The sequence below is a fragment of the Amblyraja radiata genome, chromosome 24 (genome assembly GCF_010909765.2).
Source record: "Amblyraja radiata isolate CabotCenter1 chromosome 24, sAmbRad1.1.pri, whole genome shotgun sequence".
In the NCBI taxonomy this organism is placed as follows: Eukaryota; Metazoa; Chordata; class Chondrichthyes; order Rajiformes; family Rajidae; genus Amblyraja; species Amblyraja radiata.
Window position 1 is genome coordinate 21,457,531 of NC_045979.1, and position 27,013 is coordinate 21,484,543.

General features: G+C 44.3%; 2 protein-coding genes across 6 annotated transcripts in view; one reads left to right on the forward strand and one right to left on the reverse strand.

The window, feature by feature from the left end:
• strip1 (striatin interacting protein 1) overlaps positions 1-11,735 on the forward strand; it is a 32,492-nt gene extending 20,757 nt beyond the window's left edge. For 4 of the 5 annotated variants that reach the window (XM_033042575.1, XM_033042574.1, XM_033042573.1 and 1 more), the window contains 11 exons: positions 246-311; positions 634-697; positions 864-935; positions 1,912-1,986; positions 3,726-3,823; positions 4,322-4,448; positions 4,915-5,015; positions 6,562-6,628; positions 7,790-7,894; positions 8,626-8,830; positions 9,426-11,735. In XM_033042575.1, the coding sequence (XP_032898466.1) occupies positions 246-311; positions 634-697; positions 864-935; positions 1,912-1,986; positions 3,726-3,823; positions 4,322-4,448; positions 4,915-5,015; positions 6,562-6,628; positions 7,790-7,894; positions 8,626-8,830; positions 9,426-9,673 (1,228 nt within the window). In that variant the 3' untranslated portion in view covers positions 9,674-11,735. The remainder of the gene's footprint in view (positions 1-245; positions 312-633; positions 698-863; positions 936-1,911; positions 1,987-3,725; positions 3,824-4,321; positions 4,449-4,914; positions 5,016-6,561; positions 6,629-7,789; positions 7,895-8,625; positions 8,831-9,425) is intronic. The other variant, XM_033042576.1, reaches the window with a different exon arrangement.
• Positions 11,736-16,627: 4,892 nt separating this feature from the next.
• Positions 16,628-18,894, reverse strand: LOC116986842 (endonuclease domain-containing 1 protein-like). The gene is made up of 2 exons (XM_033042578.1): positions 18,430-18,894; positions 16,628-17,596 (listed from the first exon to the last, which is right to left on the reverse strand). Exons 1-2 carry the CDS (start codon positions 18,733-18,735, stop codon positions 17,009-17,011), a joined length of 894 nt encoding a protein of 297 aa, XP_032898469.1. The 5' UTR covers positions 18,736-18,894; the 3' UTR covers positions 16,628-17,008.
• Between the last annotated feature and the right edge of the window lie 8,119 nt (positions 18,895-27,013).

The window sequence follows — 27,013 nt, forward strand, 5'->3', positions numbered from 1 at the left end:
CGTCAGTCAATGATGCCGTAAGTCACCGATAAAATCATCAAGTGGGACAGGCCCTTGAGGCTGTCCTTCTGGTCCTAAACTCTCCCACTACTGGAAACATTCTCCCCACATCCATTCTAGGCGTTTCATTATTCAGCATTATTGATAACTTGTGTCTTAAGTGAAATCTTGAATTGGTTATTCCAAATTTCTTTGCATACTTATATGTTCCACATGACGATGAACAATCTTGTTTCCTTCCACAGGGAAAAGGACATTGAAACATTCTTAGAATCTAGCAGAAGTAAATTCATCGGTTATACTTTAGGAAGGCAAGTATTCTTTTCTGTTATTCTATTTGGAATAGTTCTCATTAATTTTGAGTGGGTTTGGTAGATGTTAATATATAAATTCATAAGTTACTGCTACGACAATTGTTATTGTGCCCGTGGAACCTGGCAATGCCTGTTTGACCCAAGCTCACAGCAGGAATATTTGGTCTCAGTTGCAAGTAGGCCGATAATATAAATGATCCGATGTATTTCTTTGTACTATTCATAGGTTGTAGAAAGTTTAGCTTTGGGTAGTCGCTGAGTGTATGAGAATGCTCAACCTAAATGTATCTGAAAAATTAATTCCCTAATTTCCTTGCAGTGACACTGATACAGTTGTTGGATTGCCTCGGCCCATCCATGAAAGCATCAAAACCCTTAAACTGGTAGGTGAAGGCGGTCCAACTTTATACTGTCTACCAGGGCTCATATTCTTGACAAAATCTTAAACGTCTATTTGTAGGTGATTTATAAAAAATTTAAAAAAATGTTTTAATGGACATGCAGATTTTCTTTTTCAACGTGTACACTCATCATTTATTTACTCAACAGCACAAGTACATTGCAATTGCTGAAGTCCAGATCAAGAAAGAGGAGGAATATCTGAAGAAGCCACTTTCTGCGGTATGGTTTGGCTGGTATTGTTTGACAGTCTGGTCATTTGTATAAACTGCACTTGGTGGAAAATGGACAACTTTTCATGCATAGTTGAGGCAATAATGTAGTCTTTAAAAGTGATGGATTGTTTAGCATACACATAATGAATATATTTGGGACGGGGGGGGGCGGGGGGGGAAGGAAGATTAAAGCTCTTTACCAATGCTCCCGATATCATATTATTGCATTCACTATCGAATACCTCTTTGTCAGTGATTAGTTAATGAGATCAATTTTTTCCTTCAACAAGAAGAATTAAAACTGCACCAAGCAATAACTAATTGGGTTTATATTTTTGTTTGGGGAGTGAACCCAGAACAAAGGGGCATAATCTTAAAATTCGAAGCACTTTCCTGCTCTGGTGGAAATAAAAACTTTCTTTAGAAGACTAAGATGACTTGTGAAGTTTTGGGGATTTTAACTAGAAAGGTTTTAGACAAGTTAGAGTTTCAAGGGTTCAGGGACAAAATTGAGTACATGGATTTGAGGTATGAATGTCTGAATCTGGTTCAATAGTCTATATCTGGGGTTTTTTCAATATACTGTTCAACATTAGGATAATGTAAAAACGTGCTATAAAACATGTCCCCAAATAAGATAAAGGATTATTCTCCATACAATTTGTCATTAAGTGTCTGAAGTGCTCACAAAGTAATAATTGTTTAGTTCTCACAGCATATATTTGTAATCTGCTCAACATCAACCTGGTGTTTTGTAATGCTGTTTAATCTCTTTATAATGTAATATATATCACTAGTTATGTAAAATATGGTTTTAATTGTTTTGTACTGTGGTTAGTCCACAAAACTTCCCAGTAACAAGCGTGGCCAACACAGTGACCCACTGCGGTACGGTATGTCCTTTCCGCAGTTCCCCAGGCACGGTACTCAGTTGCAGGAATAATTAAAGTATTATTAGTGAAACCATGTTTCTCTGATTTTAGGGAGATGAAGAATTTGACCTGACACCAGCGGAGGTTCTGTATCAGGGCATACTTCCCAGTCTGCCTCAGTACATGGTGAGTGCAAAGTCATTGAATTAATTCTGTTTGCATCTGCTTATGTCAAATAGTTGACACAGAAATGATTCAGCGACTGCTCTCTGCAGCTCATGCTCTCGTCATTTGTTGCAGTAAACCTCTACCTCATTCTACCTTGCATGCATATCGTCTCTTTAAATGCATCAATGCAATTGGATGCAACACCTACATGGTTACATGTTGTCTGCTCTCTGGATCATTTTGTATTCTTTCTGTGAATGTAAATTCCATGATCTTGTTATATAGATGCTCGTCTTATTGGATTATGCATCCCATTGGCATGTTCTATGTTGTTCCTTAAATAATACATGTGCCAGCAATTTTCTAGTTCTTTGGCAATACACTTTTGTTCAAATATTTTATGTTATGATGAATTCAATGCTATCTGCTTCTTAGATTATTTTGCAAATGCAATCTTTCAGGGCAAGAGGTTTTATATTTTGTCCCTAATTCATTTTCTCTTTTCATTATCTATTTTACGTGTAGTGTCAGCGTCCAAAATAATGTCAACTTGATCAGTCACCCTGTTAAATATTTCCTCACAAATATGTTGTTTTTTTAGCCTCTCCCTAAGTTGTTCCATCCCATGCCAAATTTCATTTTTTAATGTATGATGACTATCTCACACAATGTTTAATTATTAAATTTTATTGTTCTTCCTTTTTTTTTCAACGCTATTTTTTCCCCATATGGCATTGTTCATCCACATGATCTCAATAGTTTTTAGTGCTTTATGATTTTTTTTTTGCTGGAATGGATTTTACTAAATTCTTCAAATACTTTTAAGCCTTTCTCATTGTTTTTCTAAGTTTTTGGTAACTATCGTCAGTCTCTCATGTTGAGCTTTCAAGAATCCAATGTATGAAATAAAAAATACAGTCTTTAATATTTTACAAATAACTATATTGAAAATTAATTCAATAATCTAAGTGAAAAGATTGAACTGTTTCTTTCTGATAGGATTTGGATTAATTTAGGAAACCAAGAAAGACTAGTGAAGTGTTAGAAGAATGTACGTTTGTCAGTTTTTTAAATTGAAAAGCAAATTGAAAAGCACTTAAATGTGATCCTTCAGTCTTCCTGGGTCAACGTCACCCAACTTGCACCACCACCGTAACTGACACCATTAGTGCATGAAATGCAATTTGCAATACCATACTGCTAACTACTAATTGGCCCCCTCTTGCCTCTCTTTTCCAGCTTTCTTCCACCCTCACCCCCACTGCAATCAGTTGAAGCAGAGTGCCAACTGTCTATTCCGACCCACTGAGTTCCTCCAACACTTTGGGTTTGCTGGGAAATAATAAACACAGGCAAAGCTTTCAGGAATGATTTATTTGAATGTTGTTTTCTTCCAAAATAACTTAAATGAAACTTATCGGGTGTGGGGTTTGTACCCTGTGGTTCACAAGTTGTTGACCATAGTTTTCAACAGCCTTTGTCTATACTGCAAGAAGATCTGAAGAAAAGGGTCTCGATCCAAAATGTCACCTATTCCATTTCTCCAGTGGTGCTGTCTGACCCACTGAGTTACTCCAGCTTTTTTTGTGTGTATCTGGTTTAAACCAGCTTCTGCAATTCCTTCCTACACATGGAAGACCTAGGTGTCATTTATTTGGGAAGGTTAACCATAATACAGGTCCGAGATGGATTTATGATGCAAATCCTATCAGAAAAACATAATTTCCTTCCATTTCTGTCTTCGACGCTTCTTACAGATTGCCTTACTGAAGATTCTTCTGGCGGCAGCTCCAACCTCAAAAGCAAAGACTGACTCGATCAACATTCTGGCTGATGTCCTCCCAGAAGAAATGCCGTATGTCTCCTCATCTCTTTTTGGGCAAATAGGATGCTTGCTCTCCCAAATTAGTTAGTTCATGACATTCAGAAGATAAATTACCATAATTACCTAGATAAAATCTGTCACCCACTGAAAGTAATTTAATTTTAATATTTTGCAACTTTAAGTTATCTTGGTAAGTTGCTGTTCTCAGAAGCTGAGATTTTTTCCTATAATCAGCAATATTTAATAACATCCTGTTCTCCATCAGGTGAGCCGCCTTTCTCCACATTAGGTGTCTGTAAAGTCCGTACCCTCTTGCCATTAGTTCTTTGTAAAGTCTTTAACTCTTCATCCACATTAGCTTCCTTTCGGACCTGCGCTGTCTCCTTTAGCTCGCAAAGGCCAATAATGATTTCTCATCCCCACTCCTCTTATCCCAGCAGCTTTATTTCTGCCTCTTCATCTTCTGTTGCCTCTGTGACTCTCACCCCATCGTACAGTAATGCTGTGATGCGCACTTTATCCTGACAGTACCACGGTGCTACAGAGTATGAAGCTGGGAGTCGATGTTAACAGACACAAAGAGATCATTGTGAAGGCAATTTCCGCTGTCCTTTTGCTGCTACTTAAGCACTTCAAACTCAATCACGTCTACCAGGTGAGTAATGTTGTTATATCAACCACTTAACCCATTATATTTAGTGACATGTAAGGACGTGGGGAGTTTTGTTTGCAGTTTCGCACTTTCTTATCATGTTACTCCTGCAAAGATATTAACCCACTGTTCATGTCCCTGACAAAAATGTGGCTGTTGTCTTTCATGTGTACGGATGTTATTCGTGTAAACTTTAATCGGAAATGCCATCTGCGGGAACAATGGTACTTGAATTAAATATTGTTGCACTCTTGTAATAAAAGTCGATGAATCTTCTCTGGCGCTGAAACTGGGGCCACCTCGTTCAATATTCTGCGATCATCCGTTGTGATCCGATTTTGCCAATTTGCCAATTGTGAACTCTCAAATAGAGTCAAAGAAAAAATTTGAGGCCGTGTGTTTTTCTTTCTTTGCCTGTATTGAAAAGCTGTTGAAGAACCTGATTCTATGTCGTATTACTTTTCTGCAGTTTGAGTACATGGCACAGCATCTGGTTTTTGCAAACTGCATTCCACTCATTTTGAAGTTCTTCAATCAGAATATCATGTCCTACATTACAGCTAAGAACAGGTAAAACCTCTGAATATTCTTGCCATATTAAAGTTTGGGATTATAATTTAATTACTCCAAAAACTGGGTCATAATTCAACAAGTTGTCTGTTCTCGCATTGTAAATTTCTGCTCGTGCAAACACATTCTCAATTGTTGTTGGATTTTTAAGTAGGTCTCTAATCTTGGTTAAGAAAGCAAATCGTGCTATCAAGCCAAAATGTAGGACAGATGCGAAATATTGTTCAAGTCCAATCATGATTTCACTTTGGGTCGAGTTGTACTCATGAAAGCAAGAGAGACGTTGCTGCTAGAGAGATTAGAGGGCAAAATCCAGAGATTCATTTCTGGTTGTAAGTGAAACACCAAAAAACATTGCACAGAAGTTCAGTTCTGTTTTGATTTTGGGGCTGCAAATAACCAGCCCGTTCCTGCTGGCACCTACACTTTCTCTCCCCGGTCAATCCCTCACACAGCACCATGACTGAGAAATATATTGTCATTTCTTCTTCATTGGGGGCAAAATCCTGAATCTACCCAACAGCACCGTGGGTGCAACTCATAAATAACAGACTCCAGCGTTTTTCCCAAAAAGGTCAAAGGCAGTTATTGCTCAGCCTTTATGCTGATGGAGATAGTTTTAAAGGGGTTAATCCTTGGTGTACAGGCGGGCAAATAGCAAGGCAAGCATGATTAAATACTACTTCACACCAGGGCACGGACACCAATTCAATCAAATAAATGTCAAATTTAGACATAATTTGGAGAATATTTGGATTGAATATATTCAGCATCTGAATAGACTTCCTGACCAAGATTGTAGAGGCAGAATTTGATACAGGCTGTGAACTGAGGGTCAGTGGTATATTTCTGGTTGGATGACCTAGAATTGGTTCAATGGGCATTCTTGTTTCAGTGGCTGTTTGCATCTCTCTTTATATTTTTGTGGTTGAGGTGAAATGCAATGGCTTAGACATTGGAATGGAGTTATTGGCCATGTCTGAGAATTATGAGGGAAAGTTTCAATCCTTTTCACAGTTTTATGCCGTTGAAAAGTCCCCAATTGCTTCAAAAACAATGTTTAGTGTATTCTCAGTTATAATGTAGATAACAGAACATTCTACAGATCAATGAACAGTATTCCAGAAAATTTTACTTGGTTGAATGGTTTAAATACCTGGAAAATCCCTTACCTTGGCACAGTTCAGCGCAGACCTTGTGGGCCAAAGGGCCTGTTTTTGTGTTGTACTGTTCTGCATTGGTTGTTCTTCATAAACTATTATTTTCAAAGTAACTGTGATGGTGGATCTACCATCAGTTTGAAGTCACCAGAAGGCACGTCTATCAGTGTCCACCCAGCACTGAGGTGTCAGTTGAGAATATCTTCCTCTATGGAGCTGGAGTTGAATCTAAAACCTAATGACATGGGCAAGGGTTTTAAAGGGGCTAATCTTAAAATATTTTGAAAGATGGCATGTACCAAAAAGCCATTGATACAAAGGTGTTTATTAAAATCCAATTTTTGATTGATTATTAATTTCTTGCATTTATGCCCATATTTCTGCAGCATTTCTGTGTTGGATTTCCCCTACTGTGTTGTACATGAACTCCCTGAACTGACAGCTGAGAGCTTGGTAAGTAAGCAAGGATTGGATTGAACGCAAAGCTTTTCACTGTATTTCAGTGCAGGTGACAATAACACGACAATGACAATATCTCCCAGGAAATGAATTTCGGACTGTATGTGAATCTGTTAGTCAGAATATCTCGGTTTGATTTGACGTAAGTTGTAAGTTGCCGGAGAGCATTAACCAAATCTCTGCTGAGCTTCATAACTGAAACAAAGTCCCTACAATGTTCATTTTCTTCAACTAAGTTGCACACACCATCATTTTGTTTGCCTATTTCTGCCCTTTTACCTCATTTTTTAATCACCCTCTTGTTACTGACCACATACAAGATTGCACAGTAAAGCAGGATCAACTTGTACTGTAGTTTTGTAAACTCTGTGTAACCCTGTATAGTTATAGACACTTCAGTAAGTGGGACAGCTATTGTCAATTACATATTTTATAACATAGGTTTATGCATTACGAAAATGATGCCGTTGATAACATTAGAGCAGTTTCATAGCTGGGGAGATTTAAGAGAAAGCTCTTTAAAATAGCTGAAGATTGGAACAATCTTAATAAAATCTAGACAATAGTCAGGTGCCTGATCATTCATCCCATGCATTGATGTAACAAAACCAAGAAAATAGAAATTTAAAAGCCTGATATTCTGTGGAATGCTACCAACAGTACATGTTGGTGGCAATCCTAAGTTAAATCACTTTGCACAGGCAAACAACGTAATATCGAATCACCTAAAGCACATTAAAAAGAGAATCGAGGGCCAAAGGACATAGGTTTAAGGTAAAGGGGAAAAGATTTAATAGGAATCTGAGGGGTAACATTTTCACGCAAAGGATGGTGGGTGTATGGAACAAGCAGCCTGAGGAGGTGGCTGAGGCTGGGACTATCCCAACATTTAAGAAACAGACAGGTACACGGATATGCCAGGTTTGGAGGGATATGGACCAAACGCAGGCAGGTGGGACTAGTGCAACTGGTGTGGGCAAGTTGGGCCGAAGGGCCCGTTTCCCCCACTATCATTCTATGACTGAGAAGTAACCCACCGGTTACTATCACTATCTGTTATTAAAACGATTACTGTTCAATGCTGGATGCTGATATCTGATTTATTTGATGACAGAATAAATATCCTTAATGTTGGTTTCTTCTTGCCCCACCTAGGAAGCAGGGGATAACAACCAATTCTGCTGGCGGAACCTCTTCTCCTGCATAAACCTACTTCGAATCCTCAATAAATTGACCAAATGGAAACATTCCAGGACCATGGTAAGTATTGTGGAGGCCAATTGTAATTGGGAGTAAGCATACAGCACAGAAGAGGCCCTTACATCCATGCCGACTGTGACATCTATCTGCACTGATCCCACTTGCCTGCGATAGATCATTTCCCTCTTCACCTTATCTATCCGTGTACCTGTCCAAATGCCTGTTAATCAATATAATTGTATCAGACTCTATTACCTCCACTGGCAGCTTGTTCCAGATATTCACCATTCTCTGTGTGAAAGACATATTTACAGATCTTTAAATTACATCCCTTTCACCTTAAACCTGTGCTTTCTGGTTCTTTTGATTCCACTGTCCTATGGAATAAAAATCTAACCCTCCTAAACATCACCCATCCATGACGAAACTTCGCCTACCCATGTTCTCCAGAGATGCTGCTTGACCCATTGAGTCACTCCAGCATTTAGTGTCTTTTTTGTGTAAACCACCATCTGCAGTTCTTTGTATCCATCCTCTCCACCCTGTCTAACTTGCATGCAAAATTTCAGTTTTCTAAGTTTTGTTACTTATCAATGTGTGGGATCATGCTATTTTGTAACATATCTACAGATAATCACAGCTCCAGGCACCTGTAAAGTACCTTTGTAGTAGGGAATTCATCTGCTTACCAAATTGTAGTTGGCATGGTTAAGTGTAAATACCACTATTCAGAAAGAAATATTTTAAGAGTTACTATCTTCAGTGAAAGAGATTTCATGTATTTTCTCCAGATGTTGGTTGTTTTTAAATCGGCTCCGATCCTGAAACGAGCACTCAAGGTGAAGCAGGCCATGATGCAGTTGTATGTCCTTAAGCTGCTCAAGGTCCAAACCAAATACCTGGGGCGCCAGTGGCGCAAGAGCAACATGAAGACCATGTCTGCCATCTACCAGAAGGTGCGCCATCGACTCAACGATGACTGGGCTTATGGAAACGGTATGTGGCCGGGACTTGTATTTCTATGATAAAAGATTGGAAATCGGTACTACAACAGCATTTAAAATTCACGTGTATATTCAAGTACAGGCATAGAGTTATACAACACGGACACTAGCCCTTCAGCCCTACTCGTCCATGACTCGTCCAAGATGACCCATCTCTGGTGGTCCAATTTGCCCAAGTTTGGCCCATATCCATTCAAATCTTTCCGATCCATGGTCCTGTCCAAGTAGCTTTTAAAACGTTGTGATTGTACCTGCTTCCTCTGGCTCAACTGTTTTCTCAGGCTGTAAACTTTTCAAAATAATCAGCAAGCCCTTTGAAAGTGATGGATATGGTGTTGTGAAATAGATTTTCCATCATCACTAACTTAATCAGTGACACACCAGAAAACCTGGTTGAATTCAGATGTGAGAGTATTCCTTTGCAGACAAGTGTCGGATCTTGAATCTGGGCTTTTGACCTCGCTACAATCTGTCATTGTGTGTAGAAATTGGATGGTGTATATCTTGCAGGGGAGTTTGGAAGCGATGCTATTTAAAAATAAGTTTTCAATTATGATTTTCTGATGATTACAAAATGTTATTTTCAGATCTTGATGCCCGCCCGTGGGATTTCCAAGCTGAGGAATGTGCATTGAGAGCCAACATTGAACGGTTTAACAACCGCCGATACGACAAAAATCCAAGCAACCCTGATTTTGCCCCAGTGGACAACTGTTTGCAGAGCGTGCTGGGGCAGCAGCTGATATTACCAGAGGAGTTTCAAATGAACTATGATCTCTGGCTTGAGAGGGAAGTTTTCTCAAAGCCAATCAGCTGGGAGGAGCTCTTGCAGTGATTTCCAACCCTGTTTTGTACATTAGTCTCTTGTTTGTAATCGTGTATAAATGAGTTGCTAGATTTTTGCAGGCGGAGAGACCATACTTTTAATTTATAACAGGAATTTCTAGCTGTTTCTTTTTATTTGTTATTTATGGTTTTGAGGCGAAATGCCATACCACAAGGAGCTGCTGGAAAATACATTTGTGGGTGTTGAATGTGGAATCGTTTAGCTTGTGATGAGGCTTGATGATTGGGCACCCGAATTGCTTCTCACATTACTTGGCCACAATCCTGGTAAAGATGCTCAAACCCACTGCCTGGGAGAGTAGATACAGTGATAAAGATACGGTACCAGGTGGCTTTGTACGTGTCTATTTTCCTTGCAAAATCCAATCAAGAATGGCAACCAGTTATTAGCTTCCACTACCACGGGCATCTACCACCAGAAGATTCCTTCACTGATTATTGATTTTTGTTTCTGAATGGACCAAAATATGCTTCTTGGTGGGAAAGAATGCAAAGGCAATGCTTTTTGATATATCTGTCCATGGCATTTTTAATTTTGTTGTATTGCACCTCTCAACTATTACTTTCTCCCAGGACCTTAAAACGGTGGAACACCTCGTTTATTCTTGATATCAACTTACTGATTCATTTTATCTTGTTTGTTTTACTGTTTTAGTTTCAGATGTGTTATGGGCTGTAACTCTTCGGCTTAGTTTCTCAGTAAACACGACGAGATACTTTGTGGGAAATAATCGAATAAGAGACTGGTGGCATTGCGATCTGGTGTACTTCCCTGGTTGCTCCTATTTCATCATTATGTATGGAATGGCAGAGATCTGACCCAAGTACAATTCTTGGTCTTTGTGAACTGTAGCTTGGTTGTCCATTTTTTGAGTATTTTTGCTGTTCTTAACTGGATCAAACAAGATATACACCATCCAATTTCTTCACCCAGTTATGACCAAAATTATGATCACCTGTTCACGGAGTACGACCAAGTATCCCACAACAGAATCCCAATGTACCAACATTTATGGAATTCCAATCAACCAAAATAATTTTGGAGAATTGCAGTGAGCTTAGTCCGTCTTATTCACTCCAATATGTAGGAATCTGATGCAATGAATTATTTGGCATTAATCTGCAGTTAATGAAATTCCAAAGGATCAAGATTCTCCCTGTTAATTTTCGTTGTTTAAAATCCTATTAGACTAAATTCATTTGCCATGCACTTCCCAACCTAAATGCAAAGTGTCTGCATTTGTGAAATATGTACTAATTCCTAATGACCTTTTGCCAACATTAAGCACACTGAAAATTGATATCTACTGCTACATGACAAACGTTTTAAAAGGTTAATCCTCACTTATTTTTAAATAAATATTTTACTTTGAATATTAGTTCTATCAATTTGCTGAATATATTATTTAATGCATGGATGCAAAGGTTCACTTGTTTTTTATCACAAAGCTACGAGGGAGATTGGGATTCCAATCCATACTTGCACCTGAGAGATGTTTGATGGAGTAACATGACAAGGTTGCTGGCCATGACTAATGTTCACTAAGAAAAGGTGGAAAAGTGTACCACTTCCCACGTTGGAGAAGGTGCTACCTCAATCAACCACAAATTAATTGTGTGTTTTGAATTATTTGGGTGTGAAATGGGTAAGGACCCACGATCAACCAAGCTACGGTTCAGTAAGGCGAACAAGTTCATCTGTTGTGAATGTATTATATGGACTAGTGGGCCATGGAGTTTCTGTTAATTTAGACAGCAAGCATGATCTTCATAGCATTTTAAGGTTACAAAAGGTTCCTTGAAGCATAGGACACAAAATGCTGCAGCCACATTGTACTCCTTGTTATGGTGCTGTATTAACATAGATGTGGATATTTAACACACGGTTTTATGTATGTCAGTAAAGTAGGTAATTTCTGTAAATTTTGTTTTTGAATTCTTTTAATGGAGTTGTATATTTTTGTATGTTTAATCTTACAACATGGCTGCTCATATTTTGAAAAGTATGGAATTTGTACGGTATAAGGGAATAAAATGTACATCAGCCCAAAGAAGGTGTAATTTGGAAGTTGTGGTAGTCACAGCGTGGAAACAGAACCTTCTGCCAACTTACCCACTCCGACCAACATGTACACCAATCCCAAGTGGTTGTGTTTCGCCCATATCCCTCTAAACCTATCCTGTCCATGTATGACCCGAAATGCTGCCTGTCCCGCTGAGTTACTCCAGCATTTTGTGTCTATCTTCAGTGTAAACCAGCATCTGCAGTTTCTTCCTACACTATCCATGTACCTAAATGGCCTGCTCAACTTCTCCCTACAGCTCAGGCCCTTTTGTCCTGGCAACATCCTCGTAAATCTTTGCACCCTTTCCTGCTTGACAACATATTTCCTATAACATTGTGCCCAAAACTGACCACAATACTCTAAATGTGGCCTTGTCAATGTCTTATGTAACTGCAACATGGTCTCCCAACTGCATGAGATGGGTTTTGTGGAAATCCTCCAAAGGTCAAGATGGTCCAAAAAGGAATTGCTAGGCTTGAGAATTGCACAGGCATCTTTCTGGATATAGATACCTGCTGCTGGAGGGAAGTGGGTATCCAGTAGACTATCATGAGGGTGGCATCTAAATATATTAGTGGCATGAACATTTTCAGCAGTACATAATATAAATCGTGAGTTTCATCCCAGTAAAGCACTTTATCCCATCCAACCCACCTGTACCGAATATTTCCTTTTGCACTTTTAATTGAACTCTCAGCATAGAATAGCAGCAGGGAAACAGATCCTACTGCCCATTTGGGCTAGTCCCATTTGCCTGCATTTGTCCCATGACCCTTTAAACCCTTCCTTTGTTAAATGTCTTTCAAAAGTCATAATTATATCCACTTCTATAGCTTCCTCTGGCAGCTCATTCCAGATATGGACTGTCCTCTTGAGTGAAAACGTTGCCCCCTGAGCTCCCTCTGAAATCTCTCCCATCTCACCTTAATCCTGTGCCCTCTAGTTTTAGAATCCGCTAACCTGGGAAAAAGACTGTGAGCATTCACTCTATCCATACCAACATCTTTCCTGCAGACTAACTAACCCACCTGGAAACTATATACCCTTCTTACATTTATAATAACTGCTGCGCTGTTACTGATTATTTAAAATGCATTTTCAGATGTGTGGATTGTTTGTAAGGCTATCATTTGTTGCTCACCCCACTGATCCTTGGGAAGGTGGTTGTGAACTTCATCTTCAACCGTTCTGATGAAAACTCTCCCATGATGCTGTTTACTCGGGAGGGAGCTGCCGAATTTAGCTGCAGCACCAATGAAGAACTGAGGGAAATGCTCCATTATCTTCCTTGAAACACAGTTTACTTGCTAATATTGTCTTAAAGTGAGAGAACAGTTCAAACTGTCTGCTTATGTTGTCTTGATTTGTAAATACAACCTCTGTGCTTCAACTCTATACGTGGTAGAAGAGTTTACCATCTCAGTTTCTTGCCCCTCCAACACATCTACTCCCTTACCCTTGCACAATTTTCAACCCATCACTTGCACACCCTTGCCCCTCCCTCACACCATCACCCCTCAGCTGTCCACCTCCCCACCACTACCTTCTCCCACCCCTTCCCCTCACTCTTTCCACACCTTCTCCCCATTTTCCGTCCTCTCCCATCTTTCACCCTCCCTGCCACTGCTCCCCCCCCCCCCTCCCATCTGTTCCCACCTTTTCCTTTCCCCCCCAGTCTTCCTCCTCTCCAAGCCTCCACCCCCCTTAGATCCCATGCATCTGGAAGATGTGTTGTCACCCATCAGGGAGTTGTGTGCGCGAGGCTCCCCAACGATTCTGAACTCACCCCTCCCCTTGCCCCCGCAGTGTCTGATACCCTCTGATAGCCTGCCATGGTGGCCACGGTTACCTACCTCGCTGTCGGTCTCCACGGCCATTATAGCCGGCGTGATCTGTTGCTCCCTGCGGCGCCTCAGCAAGAGGAGGGACCACAGTGAGTCTGGCCGAGCATACGCGAAGGCTGGAGTGGCCATGCGGCCCATCATGGAGATTCAGACCGCAGGGAGATGGAGAGGAACCCGGTAGTTGGGCAGGGAAACAGTGAACATAGTTTAATGCAGAGAAGTGAAGATTCCAGAGTTGAAGCACTACAGGGGTGTGGAGGGTGGGAGCCACTGCTGTGAGGCACTGGGGATCACAGAATCCTTTTGATTCTGTTGTAACCACTCCTTCCCCACCCTGTGCCTGGTATTCCATCTGGGGGTTGTGAATTGTGTGAAGTAACCTTTGCTCTCTCCGCTTGACCCTATTAAGCTCCATCCCACATACCAGCCTGGCATTCTGAACCCCCAACAGGAAGGTTCGAGGAACCATTCATTCCTCACAGGGTGTGCTCCCACTCAATAACTTACCACTTCCACAGGTGACTCCGTGAATGAGAGGATCCCAGGATAGACGGAAATTGAATCAGAATGTGATCCCCACATCCAAAACCCTGGCCCACGAGGCTGCAACCCAATTCTGAGCTGCTCCGACCCACCCGTCATGCTTTGTGGCAATCATGACCCAATCCTCCACTCCAACCTAAACCTCACCCAACCCTCAACACTCCCCGTGCCAAGCAAAGCATCATCCCCAATCCCCAAATCCCAACCCTAACCCAATCCTCATCACCCCCATCAAACTGCACCTTACCCCCAACTCTAAACATCTTTCACCCCAAGCCAATCGTCAACCCCAACACCCCAAAATCTGACCCAACCCACAGCACGCCCACTGCCAAATAAATCCTCACCCCCAACCAACCTCATCCCCAAATTAAACCTCTTCCCCCACCCCTTGACATACAACCTAAACCTCAACACTCCATTCCACTTCAACACTTGATCCCAACCCTCAACCCAAACCTCATCTCTAACCATGACCCCAATCCTCACCCTGTCCACGATCCAACCCACAACACTCCCAAACTAAACTGCACCTTGACCCAATCCTCCTCAGCCCAATACTAACCCCAGACCTTGCCTACAATCCAATCCTCACTGCCAACATACAACCCAACCTGTCTACGCAACCCTCAACATGACAACACCAATCCATCCAGCAGGCCTACCCCCAGCACCCACGACAATTGGCACCTGCACCCACACCCTTGAACGCAAACCCTGAGACCCAACCAGGCGTAGCCCAGCGCATGTTCAGCAGGTCAGGCAGGGGCGAAAGAGTTAATGCCTCGGGCCAAAGATTCATCATCAGGGTCGAGGACTGGAAATGAGAGAGTGTGTAGTAAAATGATGGGGGCGTCACCAGAGAATAACGGGGAGATATCTGGTGGGGCGAACGAAAGGACACATGTCCTCTAACCTATTTCCCATCACCCTCCACATCTCTGAAATCCCTCACTCCCCTATCACTCTATCTCTGTAACACCCTCCCCACATCCCTCTTTCTCTGTACACCCCTCCAGACACGGCATCATTCCTCGCAAAGTAGGATCTTCCAGAGGTTTAAGGCAGGATCCAAGGTGATTTCAATAATTGGAAAATTATTTGGAAACGGAGGATGGTGGTGAAAACGTGTTTCTTTGATTGGAGGTTTGTGATCAGTGGTGTACTGAAAGGATTCGAGCTAGGACACTTGTTTGAGATATAAATCATCAAACAGGATGTGAACCATCAACCTGGATATCAATGTAGGAGACACAGTTCGAAACTCTGGATGAAAATGGCGGTGCAATGGATAGTGAGGAAGGTTGTCTAAGTACACTCTGGACATTTATCTGCTGCAGAGTTCATGGTGCATTGGCAGATGGAATTTAATCCTAACAATTGCAGGGTGATGCATTTTCGGAGGTGAAATCGAGGTAGAACATGTACTGATGTGCTGAGGAATGTTGATGTTCTTTGGATTCAAGTCCATAGTTCCCCAAAACCGGCAGCGAAGGTGGATAGGGTGGTAAAGAAGGCATGTCACACTTGTAAATTGGGGCGTAATTACATCATAACATCATTGTGGCGTTATGATGTTTCAACTTTCCCCACACACTGGCTAGGCAACACTATGGACCAATGTTTTTGCATTCATGTCTTGTTTTGCAGTTTGTTTCTTTTCATTATCTTTTTCATTTTGTGTATAATTGTGATCTGTTTGTTGCCGCAGCCTATGTGCCTGTGATGCTGCTGCCGGCAAGATATTTAATGCACCTGCACCTCACCACAAATGTGCATGTGAAAATAAACTCCAGTTGACATGATTTGGAGTACTGTGTACAATCCTGGTCACAATATTATACAAGGACAATAGATGCACGAGTAGGCCCTTCGATCCAGCACCGCCATTCAATGTGATCATGGCTGATCATCCAAAATCAGTACCAGTTCCTGCGTTCCCATATCCCTTGATTCCGTTAGCCCAAAGAGCTGAATCCAACGCTTTCTTAAACCAGTGAATGTGCCTATAAAAACTCCACAACGCCTCCCTGTGGATGGATGAAGCAAGGGTTTAAAGAGGGGAAAGAAAGAATGGGTTCAAGAAAGAAACGGAGTATGGGGTGGATATGCAGAAATAGAGACAGGGAGAGCGATACATAGGGACTGAAGAATGGTCCCGACCCGAAGCGTCGCCTATCCGTGTTCTCCAGAGATGCTGCCCGACCCGCGGAGTCATTCCAGCACTTTGTGTACTTTTGATGAAGAGAGTCAGGGGTTGATGAGAGAAACAGAAAAGGGGACAAATCAAGAGATGGTCAGAAAGAGAAAAGTTTGAAAGGACTGGTAGAAAACGGAAAAGTTAAAAAAAAAACGAACAGAGTGAGAGGCGAATACACACTGGAGACAGGGAACCAAGCGGGGGTGCTTAGAGAAAGGTAGACCCCTGGAGAAGAGGTGAGGGGGCCTAGTAGTGAGAGAGATCACTGTCGAATACAACGATGGACGCCAGGTTGGTGTTACATGCTTTATTGGAATGTGTAGGAAGGAACTACAAAAATGCTGGTTTACACCGAAGTTAGACACAAAATGTTAGAGTAACACAGCAGAACAGGAAGCATATCTGGAGAGCAGGAATGGGTGACGCTTTGGGTCGAGACTGACTGAAGAACGGTGTGGGCCCATTTCTCCAGAGATGCTGCCTGTGTGCCGCTGAGGTACTCCAGCACTTTACGTCCGTCTTCGCTTTATTGGCAGGGGTGTTGCAGCGAGAGCCGTGTCGTCTGGCGCCGGGGTGGGCGAGGGGACGGCGTTGGCCGGCTGGTCTGGGGAGGGGTACATCCCGGTCCCCGGGTGTGGCACCGCTCGGCTTAGGAAGGAGCGCCGGCCGATCTAAGCAGCAGGGGCGCAGCCGTCCTTGAAGATTTGGATCCTGCTGCGCCCCATGCGGGCGACCAGCACCTCTTCCAGCTGCGCCACCGGCATGTTCTTGGTCTCGTAGGGGCCGAGCGTCAGGCCGGACATGGTCAAGGAGCCGGAGCCCCGGGCGTGGCCCAGCAGAGCTTCGCTGGTTCGGCCGCCGCAGCAGAAGGCCGCCCACAGCAGCAGCGGCAAGGCCCCCCGGCCCTTACCCTTGGCCGGCAACCATTTCTCCTCCCGCCGCGGGCTCCGCACCGCGCCCGACACCAGGTGCAGGTCGGCGCCCTGGCACTGCCCCTTCAGCCGGCCCAGGACGCCCTTCAAGCCGCCCTTCCAATGGTGGTAGAAGGGGCGCGGCACGGCCAGCGCGTTGGTCACGGTGTAGGCGGCGCTGCGGCTGCCTCGGCTGCCCTGCATGTTGGCCGCGTTCAGCAGCACCTTCACGTACATCTGCCGCCCGGCTCCCTCCGCCACCACCGCCTGGTTCCGGCGCACAACCGCGTCCGTCCGCACCGTCTCCGTCAGCTCCGCCATGCTGCTGTTCGCCCGCGGGTCGGCTAGCTGCGGGAGGGAGGGAAGGAGGGAGGATCAGTCCGGCGCCGCCCGGCCATCCCATCGATCATACGCTCCCCTACATTCCCATTCATTCTCCTCCACTCCACCCCCTCCATTCTCATCGCTCTCATCACCTCACTCCACTCCCATTCCACCCACTCTCCTTTACTCCCCTCCATTCCCATCCCCTCTCCTCCACTCCATTCTCTGCCACTCCACCCCTGGACTCCCCTCCCCTCCATTCTCCTCCTCTCCATTCTCCTCTCCTCCTCTCCATTCTCCTCCTCTCCATTCTCTTCCCCTCCATTCTCATCCCCTCCTCTCCATTCCCTTCCCCTCCCATTCATCCACTCCTGTCTCCTCCCACCCTCTCCCCTCCATCCACTCCACTGCCTTCCACTCCATCCCCTCCACTCCATTCTCCATCCCACCCTCTCCACCCCAACAGGCCGGGCAGAGCGTTGACAGCAGTTGCGGTTGGCTCGGTTATCCCACCTCCGCTCCAACAGAGTTACAGCATGACACGTTTACATGGGATTTTTTTTTAAATTGGAAAAGAGCAGGAGGCAGGAGAATATCGGGGAGAATAAATACTTGTAGAGACTCCAAAATGCCCAAGAGATGCCATCGCACACGATCGATGCCCTCCAGAGGTCGGGCAGAGCCACTACAGCGTGACACACCTTTACATACAAATTGGTACCAGGTTGAGGAGGGCTTATTGTGTTGGCTGTTGAGCAGAGCTAGCATCATGGAAGTGGCCCTGCCCTGAACCATGGTGACCACCCTCCTCCACTGGCCTCCTCACCGGACCCACTGCCCACGTCCCACGCACTCACCTGAGGTTCGTACTTCCAGCTGCGGTCGACCCCTGTCCCTCGAGTTTCCCCCGGGGCTCGGTACTTGTAAAGGAAGGCGGAGTAGACCGGCAGTCGCCCGTAAGTATCGAAGAGCGTGGCATAGTAGACGGTGCCGGAGAGGCGTTGGCAGACGTGGACCTGGGACCCCCCGACAAAGCCCGCAGGTGGCTCTCCCTGGTAGAAGAACGGTAGGCATGAGGGCAGGTCCTGGAACCGAGCGACCACATCTCCCCGGAGGGGTGTGGGCCAACACCACAGGGCCGCTAGCAGAGCCAGGTGCAACATGATCCAGGCAAATGTGACAACTCACCCACCTCAGTCGCAGCAGCGCAGGCAGTGACTGGAGGACAGCGCGGTCGTAGGAAAAGTGTAAACACACAAACCCTCGCCAGCCACGCACACAAACACACTGCACGCAACCTAAGCAGATTTATCATCCAGCAAACTCGGCCAAGTATGTCATCATTGTTCACATGGGGGGGCCCAGTTAACCCTGCCATTAACAACACTTTGCCTCACACACTGGGAGCCAATACAGCCCAGTTCAAGTTCAAGTGAGTTTATTGTCATGTGTCCCTGTATAGGACAATGAAATTCTTGCTTTGCTTAAGCACACAGAAAATAGTAGGCATTTACTACAAAACAGATAAATGTGTCCTCACTGTAACACTGTTACACCCCAGTCCCCTCACTGTTATAACACACACCCTTCACTGTAGCACTGTTACACCATACTTCCCGCATTGTTACACTGTTACACTCCAGCCCTCTCACTGTAACACCATACACCCATCACTGTAACAATGTTACCTCACTCGCCTTCATTGTAACACACTGATCCACTTCCTCCTGCTCACTGAAACACTAACACACCCAACCGGCCTCACTGTATACCTAATGCGCCCAATACCCCTCACGTTAACACACTGACGTGCCCGACACCTTCACTGCAGTACTGATACACCCCACACTCCTTACTGTAACATTCATACACCCCAAAACTTTAAAACTCTGATATACCCACGCCTTTCGCTGTAACACTGATGCACCCGATATCGCTCACTGTAACACTGATACATGCCACATCTCACTAGCACTGATACACCTCACATCCCTCACTGTGTCACATCCCTCCCTCACCTCACATACCTCACACCATCCCTCATGATCAGCCATGATCACAATGAATGGCGGCGCTGGCTCGAAGGGCCGAATGGCCTCATCTTGCACCTATTTTCTATGTTTCAATGTAATTCTGATATACTCCAGTATTCCACACCATAACACTCCGATACAAACGGCACCCCTCACTGTAACACTCTGATGCACCCCACACTGATACACCCCACACACCTCACTGTAACACTTGCTGATACACCCCCATTCTCGGCACTGTAACACGCTGATAACAATAGACAATAGGTGCAGGAGTAGGCCATTCGGCCCTTCGAGCCAGCACCGCCATTCAATGTAATCGTGGCTGATCATCCCCAATCAGTACCCCGTTCCTGCCTCCTCCCCATATCCCCTGACTCCGGTATCTTTAAGAGCCCTATCTAGCTCTCTCTTGAAAGTATCCAGAGAACCGGCCTCCACCGCCCTCTGAGGCAGAGAATTCCACAGACTCACAACTCTGTGTGAGAAAAAGTGTTTTCTCGTCTCCGTTCTAAATGGCTTACTCCTTATTCTTAAACTGTGGTCCCTGGTTCTGGACTCCCCCAACATCGGGAACATGTTTCCTGCCTCTTGCGTGTCTAAACCCTTAACAATCTTATATGTCTCAATGAGATGCCCTCTCATCCTTCTAAACTCCAGAGTGTACAGCCGCTCCATTCTCTCAGCATATGACAGTCCCACCATCCCGGGAATTAACCTTGTTTAAACCTACGCTACATTCTCACTAGCAAGAATGTCCTTCCTCAAATTAGGGGACCAAAACTGCACATAATTCTCCAGGTGTGGTTTCACTAGGGCTCTGCAGAAGGACCTCTTTGCTCCTCTTGTTATAAAGGTCAACGTGCCAATCGCTTTCTTCACTGCCTGCTGTACCTCCATGCTTACTTTCATAGACTGATGAACAAGAACCCCCAGATCTCGTTGTACTTCCCGTTTTCCCAACCTGACGCCATTTAGATAGTAATCTGCCTTCCTGTTATTTATACCAAAGTGGATAACCTCACATTTATCCACATTAAACTTCATCTGCCATGCATCTGCCCACTCCCCCAACCTGTCCAAGTCACCCTGCATTCTCATGGCATCCTCCTCACAGTTCACACTGCCACTCAGCTTCGTGTAATCTGCAAATTTGCTAATGTTGCTTTGAATCCCTTCATCCAAATCATTGATATATATATTGTAAATAGCTGTAGTCCCAGCACCGAGCCTTGCTATACCCCACTCGTTACTGTCTGCCTTTCTGAAAGGGACTCGTTAATCCCTACTCTTTGTTTCCTGTCTGCCAACCAATTTTCTGTCCATGTCAGCACTCTACCCCCAATACCATGTGCACTCGACCCCCAATACCATGTGCACTCGACCCCCACACCACCTCGCTATCACATTCTGCCACCAAATACACCCAGACTAACACTGGTACATGTTCCTATTACCTCTCATGGTAACCAGATGATACACCCCACACCCCTCACTGATACACCACACACCCATCACTGATACACCCCACACCCATCACTGTAACTGAGAACCTTCAGACCCCCAACCCCATAGCCACACCCTGATACAGGCCATCCCTCTTACAGTAACACACTGATATCCCTCATTGTAACAGCTATACACCACACCACTCACTGTAACCCTCTGGTACACTCCACACACCTCACTATAATGTTAATACACCCTACACTGTTCGCTGAAACACTCTGATAGTGGCCCCACGCCCCACTGTGACACGGATACACTCTGCACCCTGGCTATGCATTCTGATACACTCTGTCTACATCATCCCTGTAACACTCTGATACACCACACACCTCTAGCTGAAAAGCTTGTCCACACCCCACTCACCTCACCGTGACACTATGATACACCCATCACTGTAACACTGATACAACCCACATCCTCAGTGTAACACTGATACACCCTTCACTGTAACAATAAACATCCCGTGTTGCTGTAAATGTCTCAGTCCCCAGCTGATTCCTAGCTCTGGTTCCCGAGAAATGCAAGTGAGTGTTTTGTGTGAGTATTGGAGGAATCAGCAGGCACTGAGTAATGCTATGAACTCCGTGCTGACTGTGGTAATGGGGGGATAAACAGGAAAAGGCCACTTGCCATCCCTCTCCACATCTGGACGCCAGCTGTTTCCTCTTTGTAGGACGAGACTGCTCAAGGGTCAGGCTGGACCTGGTTTGTACACACCCCGGAGAACCAGCACTGGTTAGTACACCCCCCTGTGGATGACCACTGGTTAGTTCATGTCCGGGAACCATTACTAATTAGTACAGTCCTTAGGGACCCACTGATTAATACAGATAACAGAAAATCATCCCTCGTAGTACAATGCCCTGGAATCCATCCTGCTTAATACAATACCATGGGAACCCCAGCCCTGGTTTGTACGGTCCCCCGAGATCCAGTCATAGAGTCATGGAGTGAAACAGTGTGGAAACAGGCCCTTCAGCCCAACTTACCCACACCAGCCAGTCCTTGTTGGTTCAGTCCCCCTGAGATCCAGTCCTGGTTAGTACAGTCCCTGTGTTAGTGTAGTCCATCAGGAAGAACAGCTGGTTAGTAAGAGTTAATCAAGAACCAGCACTGGTTAGTACAGTCCCTGGGAATTAGCCCTGGTTACTACAGTCCCTGGGAACCAGCTCTGGTTAGTACAGTCTCTAATAGTTTCCCTACCACTGACGTGAGGCTCACTGGCCGATAGTTCCCTGGATTCTATCTACTTCATTTCTTAAACAAAGGAACAACATTGGCCACTTGCCCGTCACCTGGAATCTTGCCTGTGGCTAGAGAAGAAACAAAGACTCTCGTCAAGGCACCTGCAATCTCCTCTCTTGTCTCCCTCAATAACCTGGGATAGATCACTTCAGGCCCTGGGGATTTATTCCATTTAATATTGTTCAAGAGCTCTCGGCACCACCTCCTTCTCGATCTCAAATTGCCTTTGCATGTTTGTATGCTCCACACTGATCTCGCTGTCCTCCAAGTCCCTCTCGGTGAATACAAATACAAAGTACTCATTTAGTAGCTCGCCTACCTCAAACTCCATGCATAGATTGCCCCCTTAAATCTATGAGTGGTCCTACCTTCCTTCTCCCTGGTCACCCTCTTATTTTTAATGTTTGTGTAAAAAGTCTTGGGATTTTCCTCCATCCAATTTCCTAATGACATTTCAATGGCCCCTCATGGTATTCCAATTGTCCGCTTGAGCTCTTTCCTACTTGCTTTATATTCATCATAAGCCCCCTCTGATACCACCTTCTTAAACCTGACATACCCTTTTTCTTCCTGACCAGGTTTATAAGCCCTGTCCCACGGTACGAGTTCTTTCCAAGAGTTCTCCCGAGTTTGCCCTGATTCGAACTCTGAGATTTACGGTAATAGCCACTCGTCGGTACTCGGGGATCTCGTGGACATTTTTCAACATGTTGAAAATCTTCACGAGTCTTCCAGTGCTTACCTGCAGTTAGCGTTACGAGCCGCTAAGAGATGTCCCCGAGCTCCAACGTACCCGCTACGTTCATTCTCCGTGCTTACCACGAGTTTGATTTTTTTTAAACTCGGGAGAGCTCTTGGAATGAACTCGTACCGTGGGACAGGGCTTTCACAGCTTTCTTGGTCATTCACAGTCCCCTCGCCCTTGCTCGGGTTACACCACATCTGCCTTTTCTCCGTTTTCAGCTACATTCGTCAGGATTAAATTCCATCTGACACTGCCCTGCTCAACCTTGCATCTGTTCTATGTCCAGTTGTAGCCTCAGGCAGAAGACAGACACAAAATGCTGGAGTAACTCAGCGGGACAGGCAGCATCTCTGGAGAGAAGGAATGGATGACATTTTGGGTCGAGTCAGGGGGAGAGTGAACCTATAGGAGTGAACATGACAGATCAAAGCAGTCGTCGATCAAGAAAATCATGGTAGAATCATTTGTTGCTGGCTGAGGAGAAGGTGACAACGAGGCATAGAAACAGTAACATTAATCAGGACAGTGAAACTAGTCGGAGAACCAGAAGAGGGATGGAGGGAGTGGGAAAACACCTAGCCTGCTGTCCCCAGCAGTGATTTCCAAGTTGTACGCAGACTTAATTAGGTTTAGTTTAGTGCGTGTATCGAGGTATAGTGAAAATATTTTGTATGTGTGCTATCCAGTCAAATAAAAGACTGTTCATGAATATAATCAAGCGGTCCAGTTATACCACAGAATAAAGGGTCCAACCTTTAATGCAAGGTAAAGTCCAATTAAAGATAGTTTGATGGTCTCCACTGAGTTACTGCAGCATTTTTTTGTTGTTGTCTATCTTTGGTATAAACCAGCATCTGCAGTCCCTTCTTACACAATCTGAATATCAATGGAAAGGAAGTTGGTTTCCGTGATGGTTTGGGCTGCATCCACGATTCTCTGCAATTTCTTGTGATCTTGGATGGAGCTATTCCCAAACCATGGTATGATGCATTCTGATAAAATGCTTTCTATGCTACATCTGCAGAAGTTGTTGAGGATTGTTGGGGACATGCCGACCTTCCGAAGCCTTCTATGGAAATAGTGGTGTGTGTTAATTGAAGGAACAGCACCTCGTATTCCACTTGGGCAGCTTACAAAACTCAGCAGTGTGAACGTTGATTTCTCTAATTTCAAGTAACTCCTGTATTCCCTCTCTCTCCTCCCCCACCCTATCTTCCTACCAGTTCCACTGTTCGCATGCTTGTATCTCTCTCATTTTCACACATTCCCCAGCCAGCTATCGGCCTTTAGGGGCTGTGTGTTCAGTACAAACAAAGGTTCCAACCATACACGTCACCTATTCTTTCTCCAGAGATGCTGCCTGATCCACTGAGTTACTCCAGCATGTTTTGTCAATCTTGGGACTAGCAGTACAGCATAGGAGCAGGCTCTTCAGCCCACCAGGTTTGTTCGCACAAACAAGAACAAATGTCTATGGGAACAACATTAGCTCTCCTCCGAGTATCTGCTACCTTGCCAACGATTAACAAAGATGCCAAATTGCCAGCATTCTCTTGGCAAGCATTCCCACTGTAGCCTGGGATATATCTGATCACACCCTCGACAATTACCTAACTTAATTAGCTTCAAGATATCTAACATGTCCTTCCTGATGTTGGCATGCTCCAGAACATCACCATCCCTCTTCCTGAACTCTCCCTCTACCACGTACATCTCAAATGAGAGGTGTTCGCTGACAATCTTGCCCACATCCTTTGGCTCCACATTCAAATCGCCCCCTAAAAGGCCCGGCACTCACCTCCTGGTTACGCTCTCCGTTCTAATCTAATGACATACAGTAAAATAGAATGTGTGTGCATCTCGTGCAGAACTCAGTAATGCAACAAGCTAGTAATGTAACATTTTGTACGTTAGTTAGGTATGAAAGGATGTCCACAACACTCTTAGTTTTTCCCCATGGGAAGCCCCTTCGTTGCCAACAGGGGTTTTAATTAAAATGTTCCTCAAATTGTAATTTTTTCAAAAAAGTAATGAAGAGGATTGACAACGGCAGGCAGTCGTGGACTTCAGCAGGTTGTTTGACAAGATTCCATGTTGTAGGCTAGTCTGGAATGTGGGAGCACATGGTACACTAGTCAATAGGGTACAACATCGGCTTTGTGGCAGGGGACAGAGGGTGGTCATTTAGGGTTGTTGTTCAGATTAGAGGCGTGAGACCAGTAATGTGCCACAGGGGTCGGTGCTGCTTCCTCTATTGTTTGTCATCGATAGTAACAATCTGGATGACTTGGTTAGGAAGTTTTCAAATGACACCAAAATTGGCGGCATAGTGGACAGTGAGGACAGTTATCTACGATCACAACAGTATCTCAATGGTTCAATGGTGCTTTATTGGTTACACATGCAACTGCATAGTGAAAGTCTTCTTGCATATGTAACACATGCATGTGCCGTCATGTTTTGCCACCAATTCCAAAGTCCAATCTGCCCTCGCGCTTGTTGTACTGGAGCAGTTCCCACGAACCGATGTCCCTCTCCTCGTCCAGCCATCTTTGTGTCCCGGGGGTGTCTCCTGCAGGCTACCTGAAGCCGCTGGAGGCATGAACCCGTGTTCTGGACAAACTGGAGAAGTGGGACAAGAAATGGCAGATGAAATCTATAAGGAGAGCTGGATGAGCCAGGACATTTTCTCCTGGAGCATAGGTGTTTGTGTGGGAACCATGGAGAGGTTTATATAATTACGAGGAGTGTATATCATGATACGGTGAATGACCACAGTCTTTCTACTTGAGGAGGTGAAAGTTAGAGGGCAAAATTTTAAAGTGAAAGGGAAAGATTTAAAAAGGATCTAAGAGCCATCATTTCACACAGAGGGTGATGGGTAAATGGAGGAAACTGCCAGATGAGCTGTAGCATTGCATACAGTGCTCTCCATAATATTTGGGACAAAGACCCATCATTTATTTATTTGCATCTGTACTCCACAATTTGTGATTTGTAATAGAAAAAAATCACATGTGGTTAAAGTGCACGTTGTCAGAATTTAATGTTGATTTTGGTAAGCTTACGGTTTGGCTGATGTCTCTAACAGATTTATTCTTGTTTTTCAATCTCATAATGACTTATTTAACTTTCATTGGCACAACTTTGGTCCTCATGTTGATAAACAGCAATAAAAGTTTCCAAAGGTAATGGAAAAACTGGAGGAAAGACTAGGTGCTGAGAGCTCTCTTACACCTGCATTAAGGAGGCAATTAAACACATCGGAGCTATTACAAACACCTAAAAAGCCATTTGTCCCAAACATTATGGTGCCCTGAAATGGGGTGGGGGGGGGGGGGGTATGGATAAACACAGCTGTAATTTCTACATGGTGAAACCAAAATGTATAAAAGTGGCCTTTATTAACATCTGACAATGTGCACTTTAACCACATGTGATTTGTTCTATTACAAATTTCAAATTGTGGAGTACAGGGGCAAATAAATAAATGATGGGTCTTTGTCCCAAACATTATGGAGGGCACTCTGCGATTACAACATTTATAAGGCATTTGGACCGGTGATGAATAGGAACATTTTAGAGGGATATGGGCTAAATGCCAGTACTTAGGACTAGCTCAAATAAATATTTTGGTTGGCACGGATAAGTTGCGCCAAAGGGCATCTTTCTGGAGGGCATAACTCCGCAACTCTTTTGAAAATTAAAGTTTTTTTTCATATCTATTTCTGAGATACTAAATATTTAGGTAGGTCTGACCTATATATCTTATCTCCATATACCCACATCTTATATACCTCAATAAGAAAGTGGACATGTCCATGCTGTTTCTGCAGGAGCCCAGCAGCAACTTATACCAGGTAGGTGAACGATTCCTAGAGGAAGATCCATATTTAATGGGACACCACA